This window comes from Sminthopsis crassicaudata, chromosome X, assembly GCF_048593235.1.
Source record: "Sminthopsis crassicaudata isolate SCR6 chromosome X, ASM4859323v1, whole genome shotgun sequence".
Classification (NCBI taxonomy): domain Eukaryota; kingdom Metazoa; phylum Chordata; class Mammalia; order Dasyuromorphia; family Dasyuridae; genus Sminthopsis; species Sminthopsis crassicaudata.
The window spans coordinates 26,211,260-26,231,758 of record NC_133623.1 but is presented as its reverse complement, the minus strand read 5'-3'; the positions used below and the strand labels follow the sequence as shown (position 1 = coordinate 26,231,758).

At 34.0% G+C, this 20,499-nt stretch overlaps 1 protein-coding gene across 26 annotated transcripts in view; it reads right to left on the bottom strand.

Annotated features, from left to right (window-relative positions):
* Positions 1-20,499, bottom strand: part of ATRX (ATRX chromatin remodeler) — a 164,757-nt gene that overhangs the window by 37,410 nt on the left and 106,848 nt on the right. For 25 of the 26 annotated variants that reach the window (XM_074277166.1, XM_074277186.1, XM_074277187.1 and 22 more), the window contains 8 exons: positions 19,944-20,081; positions 18,342-18,517; positions 16,007-16,124; positions 6,711-6,841; positions 6,444-6,532; positions 6,061-6,233; positions 3,597-3,747; positions 1,241-1,347 (listed from right to left, as the gene is read on the bottom strand). In XM_074277166.1, coding sequence (XP_074133267.1) covers positions 1,241-1,347; positions 3,597-3,747; positions 6,061-6,233; positions 6,444-6,532; positions 6,711-6,841; positions 16,007-16,124; positions 18,342-18,517; positions 19,944-20,081 — 1,083 coding nt within the window. The remainder of the gene's footprint in view (positions 1-1,240; positions 1,348-3,596; positions 3,748-6,060; positions 6,234-6,443; positions 6,533-6,710; positions 6,842-16,006; positions 16,125-18,341; positions 18,518-19,943; positions 20,082-20,499) is intronic. The other variant, XR_012483909.1, reaches the window with a different exon arrangement.

Below are 20,499 nucleotides of genomic sequence, written 5' to 3'. Positions count from 1 at the left end.
GTTAAACTTATAGGAAAGTGAAGTAAGCAGAGAGAGAGGGGTCATGAACACATTGATTTTAGCTATATAACGAAATGTACACATCAATACAGAAATGAATGAAGATTAGCAAGACAAATATGGGGCAAAGCCAAATGCAGCACATTTCAATAGGGTCGGTAAACAACTCCATTAACCAGAGAAATTTTTATTTTAAAGCACTCACTCACTAAATACCCAAAGAGGGAATTATTTTTATTTGTCAAATTAACAAAACCAAAACTTAATTTGAAAATTAATTGCTAAAAATTACTTTGAAAAAGAAATACATAATATCAAAATTGTTGGAGATATTAAGGTATGGCTGGGCTAATGATAAGGAATAATCCATTACATATTAAGCACGGAAATTCATTTTAATGTGTTGATAGTTTTAAATGAATTTTTAATAGGTTTTGTTATTGTATAAAGTACAGAATATTAAAAAAAAAGAAAAAAAGATACACAAGCAGGGAAAAATCAGGGCTAATCTAATAGTAAAAATTCTGCATGACCACATTGAAGTCACACGCCAGAAAATTGAAGCTAATTTGTCTTTTAACTAACCTATGAAAAAGGAGCACAGCTAGAGGAGTAGGCAAAATAAGGCACTCCTGGGAAGTAGTGATGACAATACACAGTTCTTCTCTACTCTATTTGCCTTGATCCTTACTCCGTTTTGGTCTTGTCTGTATCTTATGCTTGCAACCAGAATCTGTCACAGCCTCAGGGGTGAGCAGCACTTGGGGCTACAAACTTGCAGACAACTGATGTTGTAGTATACAGCAAATGAATGAATAAACCACTATTCTTTTCAATTTCCACATACATTTCACCTATTTGTGAAGCACGAAATGACCTACATTTATAAGGAACATTGTGGCATATATAAAAGCACTACTAAAACAGCCTTTCCTCATAAATACTTGCTATATTAATGCAAAGGGTGGCCAAAGTCATCACTAAGTAATTTTAAAATAAGCCATAATAAATTCAAACAGTGTAAATCACACAATCAAATAACATTCTGAGATAGTCTAGTAATTTGTGTTATATCTTCAAATTATCATTTAAGCCAAGAGGATACCTTGAAGAATTTATTATTGTGGAATGAGATAACTAAAATAATCATTGGGTACAAACGTCTGAACTCCATCAAAAACAAAACAACAGGCATCCAATGATCACACTGCGCATTTAAAATATAGAAAAACTAACTCACCTTTATAAATAAGAGGCTTATCTTTATCATCTGATTTCTCCCTACTAGCCAATTCAAGAAAATCTTCAATCAAGTCCAATGATATGAGAGATTGGCTAAAAACGAGACTAAAAAAATATAAAGAGATATAAATGCTTCCTACTAAAATTACTAATTTTTAAATGACAAAACAGAAAAAAATAACCATGTCATTCAATTCCAAACATGTCTGCAAAGCTCTGGTTTCTCTTTCCCACTGATAATATTTCAAGGAGCACAAGGGAAGTGTTTGAGGCTTGTCTAGAATCGAACAATTTCACAGGAATGGTATATTCTCTACTTGTTTCATTTCCCAGTTAAGCAAAGAAATAAGTAGACTACCAGTTGGGAAGACATGACATGCATGTTTGGCTTATGGCTCTAAGAGTCACCAGGCTTGGTGAAATGTTACTATACAAAGGGTAGTAGTATACAATTGCAAAAACAATATATAATTTTAATTTTTCAAAACTAAAAATAAATGTTGAGGCACGTCTTAGAACCTTGCACATAACCCTTGTTCTTTTAAGCATTTAATCCAGAATCAAAATCTTAATTCAATGCAGTTCAAAAAGGTATTGTGCAGCAACTAATATATACCCTAAGAAACAAGCTAGGTGCTATGGAAAAACATACAAAGTTGATATTCTGGACTTTTAAGGAGCCAGACAATTTTTATGAAAATATTAGTTGCTTGACCAAAGACAATCTGGAATTTAAGTTGACATCTTAGAAAAGGCCCAATCCTAATCAAGCAAAGGGCCAAGCTACCTCTGGGGAACAAACAAGGTCAAATAAACCTTGCTGCCAAAGAGGTGAGTGAGGCTCAGTGAAGGGGCTGGAAAGTATGCTCAAGTAAGAGTGGAAGTAGCTGCTGATGACCTGTTATTCTGTCAGCTTTCTCCATTTATAGGTGGGAAAGGTCAATATTGTTGTTAATCCTGTTTTGTTAAATTCCTCTCCCTCCCCCAGCAATGACTACAGGAAGACACAGAAAGCAGGCCTATCTACTTTGCACACTGGACTAGATGAAAGAATCAAAATTAAAAATAAACTTAACACTCTATAAAATGCTGGGTTGAAACCAGTAAAATGAACTCAAAAAGGATAAAAAGTGAAGTTCTACAACAAACGAGATAAGAAGGAAAGGAGAATTCTAGTATGACAGAAATTCTTGGGGAAAAGTCCTTGATGTATTAGTTGATCACAACTTCAGAATGAACAAAAAGAGTATGGCTACACGTGTGTGTGACTACGCATGCCTGTAACTATGCATGCGTGTGTGTTTACTATCCTCACGCTGCGTTACAAGAAACAATAGTGTTGGTTAGAAAAATAACCAGACTACTGTTTGACCTAGGAAGAACATTGGGAGCGAACCACCGATAAAGCAGGGAAGGTAAGAGGTCTGGAATCTAAATTATATAAGAAACAGTTGAAGGGACTAACAATATTTACTGCAGGAGAAGAGAAAAAGAAGGGGAAGATAAGATGGACTGACCACATGATGTCTGAGGTCCCTTTCAAGCTTGAAGATAATACTAAAGAGTCTGTTAAATATTTAAAAGATTGGCAAGTAGAAGAGTAAACCAAGTCTTCACTGCCCCAAAGGGCAAAACTAGATCCACAGAGTGAAAAGTGATAGGAGGTAGCTTTAGGAATCAATGTAAGGAACAGCCTATCAAACAGCTTCCAACATTGAGATCAGATACCTCAGGGAAGTAGTGAAAGGTGTATTAATGAAATCAATCAAGCAAAGACTGAATAACTCTCAGGGATGTTGGAGAAAGATTCTTGGATCAAGTGGGAAGCTAAATCACACAATCCCTCAAAGTTCCTTTTGATAATAAGCCTAACCACTTGAATAAGATATATGACACCAAAGTTAAAAAGGAAAAAAAGGAAACAAATCCTGAAGTAGGCAAAGAGAGGGAAGGAGAGAAAAAGTGAATGGCATATATCTTGTAGTCTTCCACAATGTTCAAGATGGTGAGGGAGTCTTTTTAAAGAGTCTTCTGAAGAAAAGCATAGAGCTTTTGAAGTTACAAGCACAGATTAGAAGAGGTAAGGTATGGAATAGGAGAAAAGCCTGGCCTATTTTCTGAACTACTGCATGGACAAAACAGAGGTATGACTATCACCTAGAGAAAAAGCGAACTCTGAGAAACTTCACTTGACCACCCGTCTCAGCTTAAGAGAAGATTTCATCCCTGTTTTAAATACATTTCTTCTGTGTCACCTTCCAAGAGATAAGATGTAAAAGAATAGTCAGAGTCAAATCAGGTGGAAATCTTATGCAAATGATTATTTACAAAAATCACTCCAGAAAAGAACTTACACTTTGTCTCCAAGCTCCTCTGCCATTCGAAGAATTTCAAAAAGAAGCACCATCTTGCCTGAATGTTCCAGAATTTCCGCATCAGCATCGGTCACAAAGTCTTTGTACCAGTCCGGAGCTGGGCTACCTGGATTGGAAGAAGAAGTTTTATCTAGAAAAAAAAAAAAAAAAAAAAAAAGAGAGAGAGAGACTTCATTAAGTTTTTTTTTCTGGGCAATGCATTTATTTTTTTCTTTTTAATGCCAATTCCTTCAGATAAGGAAGAGCAAAAAAACCTATTTATCAACAGTGAGATCTGAGGGTATTATAGGATGCTGTGAAAACTGACCTGTCATAATGAAAAATTTCAGCCACATTTTCCTTAAAACAAATTTAATTTAGCAATAGGAAAACCATAAAAGGAAAGGAATAGGAAGGGTTAAAATTAAAATTCACGCGATTCAATGAAGCAAAAAGATGAGTTTATTGCCTTTATTAAAAACGAAACAGGAAATTAAAGAAAATATTGACAATTTGCTTTATTCAATTCTAAGGAAAAAAATTAAATAACCTCGAGATCATATTAGGAGAAAGGGTATTCAGTCACCATGTTTTCCCCTGAAAACAAACTATGTTGCAGGACAAATCTGCATTACTTTTTTGAAGAAGTTACCAGATAGGAATGCTAGTTTCTTAGACTACTGTGAAAAGAAGGATGGCTATGGAGTCAAATGACCAGGGTATAAATACATCTTTTGTCAACATGAGCAAGTCATTTAACTGTTCTTCATCTATGAAAAGAAATAACTTTGCAGGTCATTTACAAGATGCAAAACATGACTATCCATGATATTTAATAGTCTTCCTTCCTATCCTTAAAGATGAGGAGTACACTGGGTGGATTAAGAAATTGGTGAATGCTCTGACCACTGAAGGGTCAGTAACAGCTTGACACGAGCACCTAAAGAGGTAGTGGGAAAGAGTAGTTGGTATTGAGTTTGGGATCAAACCAGAATCCCAACAAATTACTTGACTCAGGTTAATTCAAGAATTAACTTGAGTTGATGGTGGATAACATAGCAGGATTTAGACATTTATATCATATAGTACCTGGCACATAATAGATGCTAAATGCTTTATAAAAAAAACTTATTACTTCATTTGATTCTCACATTGACTCTTTATGGCATATATGCAATTTTCTTAGCAAAGATGTTGGTTGACTTTGTTATTTCCTTTTCCAGTGGAATAAATTAAGTTACTTGCCCGGGGTGCCATAGCTAGAAATAATTTGAGGTCCAATTTGAAATCAGATAGTCTTTTATCCCTCAATCACCTAGCATTCTTAGCATCAATTTGGAGAATAAAGTCTCAGTGAATGCTACACCTATTGGTACCTCTGATTAGCCTTGTGTGATTTAGCATCTGAATCAATATATATATATTTTTTTATTACATGTGGCACTCATTCCATCTTGAAGGCTTTTAAATGGAGGCTAGATGACAATATTGTAGAGAGGATGGATTACCAGTCTCAGAGGTTCTGTGACATTACTTACTTACAGTCAACATGTAAATTTGTTCTCAAATACATATGATAAACTGGATGCTTTCGACTCTAACTAAAGACTAAAACATTGGAAAGAAATTTTCTCCCATGGAATCAGCAGGAAGGTAAAGGACGGACATTTAATAGGGAGAGCTATTTATTCTTACATTCATACTACAGGAAAAAAAAAAAAAATCAGAACACCTCAATTTGGGTCCTTCCACTGTTCTCCCTTGCCACACCAAAAAGGTCAAGGAAAAGGCTATAACATGAACCTTCAACAATCTCAGGAAGAGTGACCGGGGATCTTGCTAGATTTGGTTATTAGAATCTTAATCCTGAGAAATGTTGGAGTTGTAAGACAACACATATCTAAACAACATAAAACTCCTCATTCTTCACTCCCAGAAAGTATTACTCTCCAGCTAAGATTAACTTATTGGGAAGGCCCCTTTCTACCATACCATAACTCTACAGCTTCTATATTTAAATATAAGATAGTCTTCCTTTCCCTAGCACATACTGGCTATGGAAGGGCCAATGAAGACACACTATTCCTGTGAAGATAATATCCAGCCCACATATGGATCACTCATATTGTACTTTCAGCAAGATGGAAATAAGGCTTGGTGCTTCATAGCCTATAGCTTAGATTATTATCTCCCTTGACCTCTATGACACCCAGGAGAAATAGAAATACCAAACCTATATGACTAAGGGACTTGGGAGGGAGTACTGAGAGCTTTACTTTTGGGATGAGGTAAGGGACCATTTCAGCTTAGTGACATAAGACAAGATACAAGTAATCTAGTTCAACCAAACAGTTAAGATTGAGACTGGGACTTAAGACTGAGAGTGGACATATTCTACCATTCATTACCAATGTTTTTCTAACTCAATGTTCTATGTGAAAAGACATTTATTAATAAAACTCACTTTCTTCCTGTTTTAAAGAGACACTGGGAATGTTGGATGTTTCTTCCACAATTCCTTCCCCACCTCCTCGTGACCTTGAATTCCACACTTTAATCACTTCTACATCATTATCACTGCCACTGCCACTTGAACTACTGTCCTTTTTACCTTTCTTCCCCTTTGACTTCTTTTTCCTACATAATAGAGAATTCAAGTAGTTAGAAAAATGCAGTGAATAAACATTTATTTATTTTCTGAAATGATGGAAATTCCCATGTACAAAAACAATACAAGTTTTGAAAAATAAATTGCTTTCTTATCAATACATAAAAAGGTATTATTTTAAAAAAAAAGTATAGCACATTGTGCAAATATGGTTCATGGTTTAAAAAAAGTAAATTTACTTAGTAAATTCATCGGAGCTTAAACTCATAGAAGTTTCATCAGAATCTGAAGCAATAAATTCATCCATGCTATCTTCATCAAAATATCCCTAAAGAGGAAAAAAAAATATTTTTAAATTTCATTTAGGACAGTAACCAAATGAAAAATTTCAAAAGTATTTCTTTTAGTTAAAGAATATGAGATTTAACTTCACATGTATAATCATAATCATAATTTTAAGTTTTCAGGACAGTAAAGGGGATAAAATTTCAGCTTAAGTGATTTACCTTATTTTCTTTGCTTATATAATCCAGTTGCAAACACCACGGATGAGTCCAGATTCTACTTAACATCTGGAAATCCTGGAAAAGTTTTGCTCCTGCCTTCCCTCTTCCACCTTCACTAGTATTACCCACACCTGATGATAAAAGGAAAAAATAATTAATTAAAAAAATTCAATTTTAAGTTGTTCCAAGATAATAACGATCCCTATTGTTCAGTGTAAACCATATGTAATCATTTCTAAGTACACCTAAAATACTTATTTTTTAAAAGTTTAATTAAATGTAACTTCTTAAATGTCAAAATGAGAAGGCTGCTTTTCATGGTATTAATAAATTTCAAACAGAAGCATTCCTAAATTAAAAGAAAGTCTTACAACTTCATAAATTCCATTTTCATAAGGCTCATACAAATGGAGTGACAGAACTGCACATATTTCTAAGGAGAAGATTTTGAAAAGGAATTCTATAAGTGATTTTCATTATTAATCATAACTCTTAATAGCGCAGTCCTTAATGTGTCACCTTACAAAGTACAAACTGCACTCAAGAAAAGGAGTCTGGAGAAGTAGACTTAACAAAATACATAAAAAGGGAAGTCAATGTTAGAGATAAAATAATTTTAAAGACATAGTGATTCATGTTTTACATTAATTGGATTACATATTGTTTATGAGAAGGGGTAGAGGGGAAAGGAGGGAGAAAAACATGGAACACGTGGTTTTGAAAGGATGAATGTTAAAATTATATTTGCATATATTTTGAAAATAAAAAGCTATTGTGTAAAGACATACTGATTGACTTTTAAGAGCTCTCTAAATGAGAAAGATTCCAAAAGAATGGAAAATATCAAGGGAAATATTGTACACATACACAGCTGAATGAGAAAATATCAGATATCACCCATCCATTTGCTTAACTTTCTCATCTTTACAAAATCTTTACATATATCAAGACTAAGACAAAAATATAAATATGAAACAAGCTTTTTTTACATAAAACAAAATTCCAATATATTGATTACAAAACAGCGTTTTAGTTAGAAGTGCAAATGATGTACTTCTCAAAGGTCATACAAGATTTTAGATACCATAAGGTAATGAGGCAATAGATCCAACATTTAAGATGTTTTTGTTAAAAAATTCTGATTATCAAGATGAATGGAAAAGTTAAACAAAGAGACAATGCACTAAGTGAAAATGTTTGTATAATATCCCTGGGAAAAATAACTTTTTTTTCTATACGTGATAAAGTCTTTAAGCTGTGGCTTTCAAAAGCAAGGTGGCATAGTGGTCAGTGGAGACAAAGAAATACGTGGTTTCAAATCCTGTCTCTATAGGTCAAACCTCTCTCAACAATTAAAAGATTATCAAGAGGCTGAATATAATCATATATTTGTCAAACCTTTTGCAAACTGTAGAGGGCTCTATAAATATTCCTACTTATTATTATGTTCCTGATTGCAGATGATATTCTGCTGATTGGATCTGGCCTTTAGATCATGACAAAGAATAAAAGAAGTTGTACCTTGTTAGGGCCCATAGCATCCACCTAGTCCATACCATAATCATACCATGAAGGAAACCGTTACAATAAATAACTGACAATTGGTCACTCAGCATGGGATAGAAGACCTCAAGTGAGTTAAAGCCAAATCCACTTTTGGATAGTCACTATTAGGAAATTTTTCCAGACACTTAGCATTAATCCTGCTCTTTTCAACTCCCATCCCCTACTTCTGGTTCTTTCCTCTGGAGCCAAGCAGAACAAGTATAATCTTTTTCCAACATGACAGATCTTGAAATACTTGAGGATAGGTACTATGTCTTCCTGAGGCTTCTTTTCTCAAGGCTAAAGCCATTTCTAGTATCTTCAGTTCATCCTTATAACAACATGGACTTGAGGTCTTTCGCAATCCTAGTCATTCTTTTTTGACACTCTCCAGTTTGTGAATGTCCTTTTTACATTGTGGAAGCCAGAGCTTATCAGAGTATTCCATGAGGGATAATTATGGCAAATCACAGAGGAATGATCCCTTCTTTATTCCTGGAAGCTAGGCAATAAGAGCCCATGATAAGGACACTGAAGAATAGAGGTTTAAGTAACTTGCCTTGGGTGACACAGCTATGGTCTGAGACAGGATTTGAAGTAAGGTATTTCTGACTCTAAATCTAGTGTCCTAGACATCATGCCATTCTGCCTTGAAGTTAGTAGGTTCGTTGTTCTCCATGGACAATACAGCTTTCATTCCATGGATGCAGTACTTTCCTTGCCTCAGCCAAGGAGTAACAACTGATTGTTCAAAGTTTATGCCAGCAGAATATAAGCTCAGTCAGGTCCCATCACTAGAAGTACACCTTAGTACAAAGAAATGTCAAACCATCATCTACTAGACAGGCAATCAGTAGGCTTGGGATGGGTCAAAAACTCACAAAGAGGTCCAACTAGGAGGAGGGAAGATAATCTGTTTCAGCACAATGTTACCATCTGGATCAAAATGAAAAGGGCATTTTAACCCAAGTACACTTATGAATGAAGTTGTTCAGGGAACCTATAGATGCCTTCTCCAAAGGCATATTTCACAACAGTCATAGCAAGCAGTAACTTCTGCGCTTTTAGCCCACCTTGAAATTTCTATATTTTATGACCTTCTACACAGCAGAAGTGTCTCAATGGCTGGTTATGGCAAGGATTTTTATATGAAACCTCATGTTTCTTTCTTGATGGGAGTCCAATTTGACAATCAGATTGAAAACTGAAAACTAAAGGGGAACTAGCATATGACATACTGCCACAAACATTCTTGCACATACAGGTCCCTTTCCCTTCGTTAAGATCTCTTTGGGATATAAGTCCAGTAGTAACACTGCTTGTTCAAAGAGTATGCACAGTTTGATTTTTTTGAGCTTTTTGAGCTTAGTTCCACTTGCTCTCCAGAATGGCTGGATGTATTCACAATTCCACCAACAATGTCTCACTGTCCCTGTTTTCCCACATACCCTCCAACATTGCACATTATCTTTGCCTGTCATTCTAGTCAATCTGACAGGTGATAGTGGTATCTCAGAGTAGTCTTAATTTGCATTTCTCTGATTAATAATGACTTCAAGCATCTATTTCTAGCCATATGAAAAGATGCTCAAAGTCATTATTAATCAGAGAAATGCAAATTCATATGGCAAGAAATAGTTTCAATTTCTTCATCTACGAATTGTCTGTTCATATCCTTTGACCTTTATCAATTGGCTTATAAATTAGAGTTAATTGTCTATGTATTTTGGAAATGAGGCCTTTATCAGAACCTTTGATTGTAAAAATGTTTTCCCAGTTTATTGTTTCCCTTCTAATCTTGTCTGCATTAATTTTGTTTGTACAAAACCTTTTCAATTCGATATAATCAAAATTTTCTATTTTGTGATCAATAACGACTTTAGGGACAGCTAAGTGGTGCAATGGATAGAACACCAGCCCTGAAGTCAGGAGGACCTGGGTTCAAATTTGATTTCGGACACTACCTAACTGTGACCCTAGACAAGTCACGTAACCCGGATTACCTCTGAAAAAAAAAAAAGGGGAGGGGGGAAGGGGGAGTGGAACGAACTTCATCAGAATTAACTTCTACAGTTTCTCTGCTGAAGATATCCTTCTGTGCTAGTAACTGCACAGGATGCACAGAGCTTTGAGTGGTACTGATTTCAAGTAGAAATTCAGTCACAAAAGGTATTTTATTTTCATAACCCCTTTCTCACAAATAATTCCTACATCAATAGCAAAGTTTTTTGTTTGATAATCAAATAAATTATTTTTATAATGGTATTACATGGTGCTCAAAGACATCATCTGAATCAATGTCTGTGTGCACAGGCAGAACTTAAGTGATTACACCTAACATCACAAAATGTAACAATCTGAAAAATCTATGTAGTGCAATTAAAAGGACTCAACCCTAAATTATTCAAATAAGTTACTAGAAGTAGAAAGTAGGGCATAGACAACAGAACTGACATTAACTAGAATAATTTCTTCTAGAATTTTAACCAACACAAATTGTCACAAAAGGATAAAACAGCCCAGAAAACAACTTATTTAATAGCAAACATTTATCATGACCAGCAAAATGCAAAGAGAGGGCTACAAAAGGAAAAATCAAGTTATAATATTAATCTAATATGTAAATCTTAAAAATGGGATAATTATTACTATCTCATAAATCAGAGGTGCACTGGAGGATTAAAATATGGCAAGATATTTCATCAAGCAACATAATGCTGAGCATAATCAAAGATTAAAACTGAAAGACTAAAACCTGAAGAAAAACAAAAAAGATGTGCAACTCATTTGAATAAACATTTTCTCCACAAAGATCAACAGACTCACATACCTGGGCACTAACATGTTAGTCAAATTGCTGAACAAGTACGTAAAAATAACACTGAAGAGAATAAAGATAGAAAAACCATTTAGTTTGGACCAAGTCTAGTCAGAGGAATAATGGAATTAGCATTTTAGAGTTTTAGAGTTTTAAGAGTTGACAGCAGCCATCTAGTGTAATCTACAAACCAAAGGAATCTCTTCTATAACATCCCTGACAAATGTTCTTCCAGCCCTACCTTGAAGATCCAAGGAAGAGGAACTTACAACCTTTTGAGGCAGCCCATTCTATTTTTTGGACAGCTCAAATTATAAGGAAGATTTTTACTATCACTGAACTTAAATTTACCTCTTTGCAAATTCTAGCCAGCTTTTTCTGCCACTTCAGTAAACTAACAAGCTTATTTTTGTCATCATATCAGAGCCCTTCAAAATACATAAAGAAAGCCATCATGGCCAATTCTCAAATAAAATAGACTCAAGACTATTCACCATCATGATTGCCTTCCACTAGATATTCTAGCTTATCGATGTCCACCTGAACCTGTAGTGCCCATTATTCAGCAAAATATTCCATACGAAGTTTAACAAGGGAAGAGTAAAGAAGAAGCTGACATGTCCCTATTCCTAGAAGCTATCTCACAATGAAGCTCACACTACATTTAGTATTTTTTGCTCTTCATATCAGGTAACTGATTCACTGAATGTGCAGTTCACCAAAAGCCTAGACATTATTATTATTTTTTTAAACAACTGATATCTATTTATACTTACCGCAATCCTATACTGATGAAGTTCATTTTTTTTTTCCTACTGAAGTCCAAGGCTTGACATTTATCATTAATGAAGCTTCAACTTATTAGATTCAGCCTAGTGCTTTATCCTTTGGGTCTCGATTTTGTTATTAACTATCCCTCCATCCCTCCTAGGTCTCTGTGATCTATAAACTGGATTAGTATATCAACTATAGCTTTATCCCAGTCTCGGATGAGAATGTTAAACATCATAAGGCCAAAAAGAGATAGCTAGTTACTCAATTAAATAATTTCTTCCATACTGATACTGAAACATTTAAAAACTAGCTTGTGTCTAGATATCCAAGTTTTAAATCTATTTGACTGAATTACTAACTTGTCTCATTCTATTTTTGACAAAAAAATATATGTTTTATCAAAAACTTTGATATAATGTAGGTAAGATATACCTACAATATTACCCTCATGTCTTAGTTTAGGAATCCTATCAAAAATGAGAAGGGGAGGGGGGGAGAAGAGAGAGAAAAAGATAAAAAGATGTTAGTCTGGCATGATTAGCCTTCACCTTCCTGTTTAACTGGCCTAGCTTTTAAAATTATATAACCTCCCTGATAGCCTTTATACTACTTCAGGGTAACTTTTTTTTAGAAGCATGATGTAACCTGCTCATACTACACAAAACATGACACGTAACATGAATAAAACAGAAAATATAAGTCAATCAGACGTAAAGAATGTATTATGTGCTTACTATGTATATGCCAGGCACTGTGTTAAGAAATGAGGATACAAAAAAAGTCAAATAAATAAAGAAAAATTCCCTGGTCTCAAGAAGCTGGCCCATAATCAAATGAAAGAGACAAAGGGATAGGAGAAAAAAGGCAACGTACTTATTACATACAAACTAACTCAGTACAGGACATAATGGGGGGGGAGGGGGAAGATATCCTAGAGAGAAATCTGTTATACAACATCACCACAATAATACTGATGCACAACTTCCCAAAATTAATACATCCCACTCTCCTATTAAATAGGGGTCTATTTCACTGCTGGTGTACATTAACTGAAATATTTTTAATATTGGACAAACTCTAGGTTGTTTATCCAAGTATGGATCCCAGTATGAACAAAAAGTGTCAATTCTGCTTTTCTGATGTTGATGGATGGGTTGAAAACTCAAATGATATAGATTTCATTTACTAGGGGCCTCAATACTCTGGGGCTTTATGTAATAAGATCGATGACATCTATCAACAGAAACATCTGGAGCAGCTCAAAATCTTCAGGAATAATAGCTTCACTTAAACTCTATGATAGACATCCTTAATTTTGTAGGCAATCTTCTTTGGAGAGAATCTATCTCCTTTTTTGTATACCTTGTTAGATACGTATAATCAGAGACCACAAGAGAAGTTATCTCTGAGGAAATCTCAAGTGATTTTAAGGTGCAAGGAAAAGAGACATTATGGTGGCATGTTGTCCCACCAAACCAAATGTTTTTAAGTTTTCTAACAGCCAGGAACAATAAGAGAAAACAATCATTTATAAACTGCACTATCAGTTGATTATGTGTCTGTAAGAAAGCAGTTTTTTGTTTGTTCTCTGACTCTATCACTGATGCCAACACTATGTGAATAGATAATTCTCTAACAGGAACCAAAAAAACCAATAACGTGGCCCATAAGGCCAGAGAATGAGGTAACAAAATGTCATGACAGTCCCAAAATGTAATATGGCTATCACAAGAGGTAGTGGATCATCAATCCTTAAAGATCTTCCAATATAAGTTGCCTATGTTGTAGAACCAAAGTCAAACACATAATCTCTGGGATGTAACGACTCTCAACCCCTGTGTATCCCAACCCCTGTGTATCCAAATTAAATTAAAATGCAATTGAGAAACATTTAACAAGAGAAGGTAAAATACTACACAGTATAGATTATGTTACTATGTAGTTTTCTAAGTCAATATGCAGCAGGGAAGGATGCTTATGTATGACTAAGTAACCTCGTTTCTACTGGAGTTTTACACCCTGAGGAGAGGTGTTTCTGTTCAGGTGTACACTGAAATAGATTCCATTTAAAGTTACTTAATATTTTCTATTTGTACTTTATATACAACCCTAATCAAACAGTGTACTGATAAGGTTGAAAATCCAATAAGGGGAAAAATCTGGAGATCTTACAATGAGAATCAAGATAGAGGAATCTGTACAACAGAAGTACAACAGAACTTCTGGAGCAGTCTTTTCAAAGAGCCTTATCTGATTGAAGTTACTCTATTGTGAGGAAAATAGCATTCATTTAAAAAACACACCTGAAAAATGGAAAGATTTGTGGCACCAGATGAGGTTGTAACAAGCCCTTCTTTCAAAGCTTAGAAACCTTGGCAATTAGAGCCTTAGAAGTTTTATACCTTTCAACGGTAAACAAAGGAATGAAACCTGGATTTATTCTAATATCTTAAATCCTTGACTGCTCTTAAGAAAGTGGATATTACAAATACATATCTGAGTGATGAACATTTTGGTGTTGGCCATTATAACAGAATTCATAATATTTGAAAACACTGCAGCTGGCAACTTATCTAAGACACAAAAAGAAAAAAGAATTTCAGATAACACAAGCCCATTCACCTTATTTATACATGGCTACTATTCAGATATTTAGATTTGATCAAATTAGCAATAGGACATCATATTTTTTTTTTAATAAAAGTCACACTAATTATACAGCATAAGAAATTACATAGTAAAACTAAACAGTCATTTCAAATAGTTCCTTATTTATAATTCCAATCTTATATCATCAATATTGCTCTAAAATAATACAGGATTCAATTCTCTAAACATTACATCTCTACTAGGTGCAAAGCATTGTACTGTGAGCTGGAAACATGCACACACAAAAATGGAAACAAATATGGATGCACAGTGAATTAATCGACCAACAATTATTTTTTAAAAGATATGAACGTAAGATGAAAGCAAAGGTAAGTATAAGAGGATGAATAGAAGAGCCTTGAATGGTCCTGTAAATATAGTGTTCAGAGTGCTAAAGCTCATAATGAGGTGGGGAAGGAAAAGTGAGTAAAGGCAAGAAAAAGGGTGGGGTATTGTTAGCTATCCTGAGAAAAAGAGGAAGATCAAAGGAAGGCTAGAACTACTGCTTAGGGAGGATGGGATAATAACTGAAAAGCAACACAATATATTCATTCAATTATAGATTTCTTCAATTTTTCTTGGCACAGAGAACGATGTTTATACCGGCAATGACTAAAAAGAAAATAGTTAAGAGAGTAGTGCTAAAAGATGAGTAAGGTGATGGTAAGAGAGTATATAGACAAGATAACAGAATTAGGTAGAATGAGAATGTTTGGAATCAAAGAGAAGCTACTATTACTCAATATCAACACAGTGAATTCTCCAGTGTAGCAAAACATATTTGGCTCTGTACAATAAAGGATGCTTTTCGAAGATTAACTATATTGGTTGGGGTATTCTATGGAAAGTAAACAAAAGTATTTCTCCTTCTTCAAGGTACAACATATTTTGTCCAAAATAGACTTTTTTTCTTAAAGAGAAACATCAAAGTTATTGGTTTTATTCCACTCTAATGAAAATTATTAGAAATCCACGGGTATTGCTATGACTCCATATTTCATTCAAAATAATGGATATGGAGAAGATAAAGATTTCAGAACCTTACAAATAAGGAGTCTAATTAATATACTGTTGATAGAATTGTGATTTGTTCCAATATTTCTGGAAGGCAATTTGGAACTATGCCCAAAGGGCTATCAAAGTGTACACATATCCTTTGATCCAGCAGTATTTTTACAAAGTCTGTTTCCCACAGAGAACATAAAAAAGGGAAAAGGACCCATATGTGCAAAAATGTTTGCGGCAGCCCTTTTTGCAATGGCAAGGGACTGGAAACTGAGGGGACGCCCATCAGTTAGGGAATGGCATATTAAGTTATGGTATATGAATGTTACGCAACGATATTGTTTGATAAGAAACGATCAGCAGGATGATTTCAGAGAACTGATTACATAACCTGATGCTGAGTGAAGTGAGTAGAACAAAGAGAACATTATATACAGCAACAACAAGATTATGTTATGATCAACTCATGATAACAATATCTTGACTTTTGTTAATTTTCACTTACCTGTTAAGTGATCTAGGTAGTACTGATAAAGTTTGCACTGAATTGGCGTCATTCTTACAGCTAAAACATATTCATGCTTTGGTGGCAGGAACTTTGTTAGGGCTGTATAATCTTTTCTCTGGTATAAGAAAAAGTCAATAAAGACATGAATCAATGAAAGTAAATCACTAGTAGTGGTGAGCTGAAACTCACAAACAAAAAGTCTGCACATAAACCTGTCAAAAATTTAGGAAAACTCTTTGGTCAGTTATATCTACCATAGCTTTGAAAAGCTTTGGTAGGAGTAGCTAAATGGCGCATTGGATGGAATACCAGCAAATCTAACTCAGACAATAAACCCTTCCTAGCTGTGTGTCCCTTGGAAAGTCACTTAACCCCAATTGCAAGAAAGAGAGAGAGAAAGAAAGAAAAGGAACAGAACAAAAAGGAAAAGAAAAAAAAAAATCTTTTGGCATCTTTTTTACAATGATGCATAGTCCACAGTTTAACGACGTCCTTTTCTGCTTTAAATGAAATACCTGTATTATGGGAGTCTTATTCACAAGTGAGTCCTGGAAAAAAACAGCAAAGGAATAACTAGATTGTACAATATTCTACACAAGTCTATCAGGTTTTTGCTTACTGCCAATGCATGAACAATTTTAACCCTTACTCACAAGTGAGGTAACTAGATAATGGTTTGATGTAGTATTAGCACAGTTCACAGTGGTCTCCTGCAAGAATAAAGCAGTCAAATGGATGGAAAACAATTCATTATTTTCCAAGTATAATATAAACTCCTAAGGGCAGGGAGTATTTCATTTCTCTCTGTGTCTCTTCCTTCTCCTCTCCCCCAAAAATGCCTTGCACATATAGCTTAATAACTACTGAATTCTTTTCATTTAAGATGACTGGGTCCAATTAACAAGATGTTCTCCAGGACTGTATTATGAATACTTGGGGGAGGGGGCAGATGAATATATATATTTGTAAAATCTTAAAACAAATCTAAAACAGATAAGTCTTTGCAATAATAATTCCAAATTAGAGAGATTTTATAGAATCAAAGGATTAACAACAGTAGGGCAGATAATTTCCCAAATATAACAAAGCTGTAATCTCTTTTCTATTCCTCTCTACTATAAATTTATTCATTTTTCCCAAGTACTGCTTTCACAAAAGCTTAAGAAGATATGACTGAAATTATAGCTTATAAAATCATTCTCTTTCCCCCTCAGTCTACATAGTTTCAGGTGCATAGAGACGTTCTAATAAAGAAATTCCATCCACCAATGAAATTCTACACCTTAGATTCTGAGAATGCTTAGGAGGTGATTTGCAGAGTCAGTGCAGCAGCCTGTGTCAGAAGGCTGTCTTTAGACCAGACCAGTCATCTATTTACATTATCAGAATTCCTCATATAAGCAGGCAAAATGAAAATTAACACACTCCTTATTCACCTCCAAATCTTAAATGAGCTCAGACTCCATCACCCTCAGGGGTGTGACTCCCAGTTGCTAGAAGTTTGCATTCCTTCTATATATTATCTTTCATCTACTTTGTATATATAACTTATAACTGTTGTTTTCCCCTTTAAAATATGAGCTCCTTGAGGGGCAGACTACTTTTTTCCTTTCTTTATATTTGTAGTGCTTAGAACAAAGTAAGAGCTTAATAAATGCTTGCCTACTAATTAAATGTTTCATAGAATAGTTGTTAATGAATTTTTAATTCCTAAAGGAAAAAAAATTCTAATACTATTTTTAAAATGCCATAAATATGCCTGAATAGAACACCTAAGTATGGAAAACCAGATTTTTTTTTTTAAATACAGATTTAAGAAAATTACCATTAACAAATAATTTTAAGTCATAAGGCCAAAAGTGAGACAATTTGACATTGTTCACAGAATGATAGTCTTAGATTCAGGAAGGTTAAAATTTAAGCCCTCTTTTAAGGTATTGGTAGAGTGATTCTAAGTCATTCACTTCACTGTACAGTGCCACCAAAAAACCTTCAAAGACTCTAAATGAGAGTTGAATTACTAATCTATATAGAATACTTAGGTTCAACACCAAAATTCCCCACACCAATAAATCCTTAAGTCAGAACTGGGCAACCCTGATATTCCCAACTCACTCTCTCAAACTAGTAATACAAAAGAAACTTTAAAAAAAAATCTCTGAATTCAACTACCATGATAGTTAGAAAAGATGAAGTAAAACTAATGTAAATTATATACGACAAGAAAGAAAGGTACCAGGTTAAGCCATTATTTCAAATTATACTGACTTCTTCCACATTTCTCAGTTATTTTATTTCAAAATAACAATACTTAAATGAAACAAATTTGTACCTGCACACATCCAGCTAACATTTCATAGAGAATGTGGGCCCGTTTTTTCATCACTCTGACATCAACCATGGTAGAATCTGCGCACTGACCATTCTGGATTGGATTTATAAATCGATTCCTGAATTCTTTAATGGACCCAAGCAAATTCTCCTTGATAAAGTTAACCATGCAATGATCTAAGAGAAAAATGGTAAGATTTATTTATTAACAAAATCTGTACTTTTCAAAAGGTTAAAAGTCTTCAGAAATAATTATCTAATAAGGCACACATTTTAAATGATGACACCATAATAAGGTGATTTTAGGGCTATTCTGCAAAAAAAGAAAACCAAGTAAAATGAGAAAAAAACATTTGCAACAAATTTCATATAGCATAGGCAACTTGAACGATCTTGTGAAAAAAATAACCACTATAAACAGTAGCTACAAGGTACAGTAATACCAAGTTTGTTAACCAGGACATTTCACCCAAAATCATTACTCTTTACAGAACTCAGATGAGGGGTGTGATGAAAGGAATTTATAATTACAACCAAGATTTCCATCAACAGTAGGACAACTTGTTTAAAAGCACGAACCTAGAATAAAATAAATGAAATCTGATAATAAAATACTGTAAATATTAATGTTAAATGACTGAAAAATGGGAAAACAAAATGTAAAAAATGAAAAAAGATAAAAATTTAAACAACAACCAATATTAGAACAAAACACCAAATTAAAATGACACAAATAAAAGAGAAATTAAATCAGCAATTAATTATTCCTAAGGGAAAAAAAATAGAAAAAAGACTGTATCAACAGAGGGTCTATGGCTCAATAATACATCATTATTCTCCTATTCTCCTCCTGCAGGATGATTTGTTTCCTCTTCACTGCAATTAAATTCACCATGTAAAATATGGGATAGTAGTTTCTCTTATTACACCCCAGCACCCAAATTAAATCACCACCTATTTTCTCAACCTTGACCTTATCAGGTCCAAATTCATATATGATGTGAAGCTTCTTTGCTCCAATCCAGTCCCTATGCACAGGTGGGACAGCCTCTTTTTTTTTTTTAAGGTTTAATTGTACAATTTGTGGAGGACCAGCTGTTTCTCTACTGTTCTCTATGGACACAGATAAATGTAGAGAGAGCGCCACATTAATAGGAGCTAAGATGATTTACCCTTCTAAACCCATATGATGATACTAAATTATATATGGATTTAAGCTGTAATTCAAGGATATATGCATGCAGACTAATAACTGAGAAATATTAGTGCAGGGTGATTAAAGTAGGTTTAAGTAGTCACTACAAGAGTTCAAGCTTAACAACAACAAAAAATTTTTTACCAACTTTATTAATTTCCACATTTCTTTTTTAAAAGACATAATTCCTAACATTTGTAAATTTACAACTGTTTGCTTGAATAGGAGTTTTGTTTCAAATAAAAATGAGATAGACCTATGAAAAAGTCATGGTCAAATCTAAGTAGGAAAGAAAAAGAAAGGAAGAATCATAGCTAACAAGAAATCTTACAGACAACAGAAATGAAAATGTGTCTAGGGCATGATCATGTTCAAAGTAACCTAGGTATAGAAACAAGATTTACTTACACTCTATTAGGTTATTCTGTAATGGTGTTCCGGTTAAAATAATTCTCCTTCTTGAACGAATAGAATTCATGGCTTTTGAAACAGCAGAGGCTTCATTTTTCAAAATGTGGCCTTCATCACAAACAACAAAGTCTGGACCTAATAGAAAATGTGTTGATAACTATCATTTAACTGATGAACAAGACATAAACATTATGATGCCACAAAAATGTAAACCAATTTTTAAAAAAGTCCTTTCACAATGCTGGGATTTATTTAATAAGTTAACTATATTAATATCACATTTCATTTCAATGATGACCTATGGGATAGAGAAATATGGATATATGTTCAATGGAATAATACAGAAATATTTGTAATAACAAATTATATCATTAAAGATAAGTAAAAAAGCTAAGGAATATAAGCAGACACTAGTGTTTAAAAGCAAGCTAGGATTTTAAATTTTACATTCAATTTGTAAACATAAATTTTTATATTTAAAGAAACTCCCTTGAGTTAAACAGCTAGTAAAATGATCAGAGGCAAGACTAGACCACAAAGTTTCCTTCCTGAC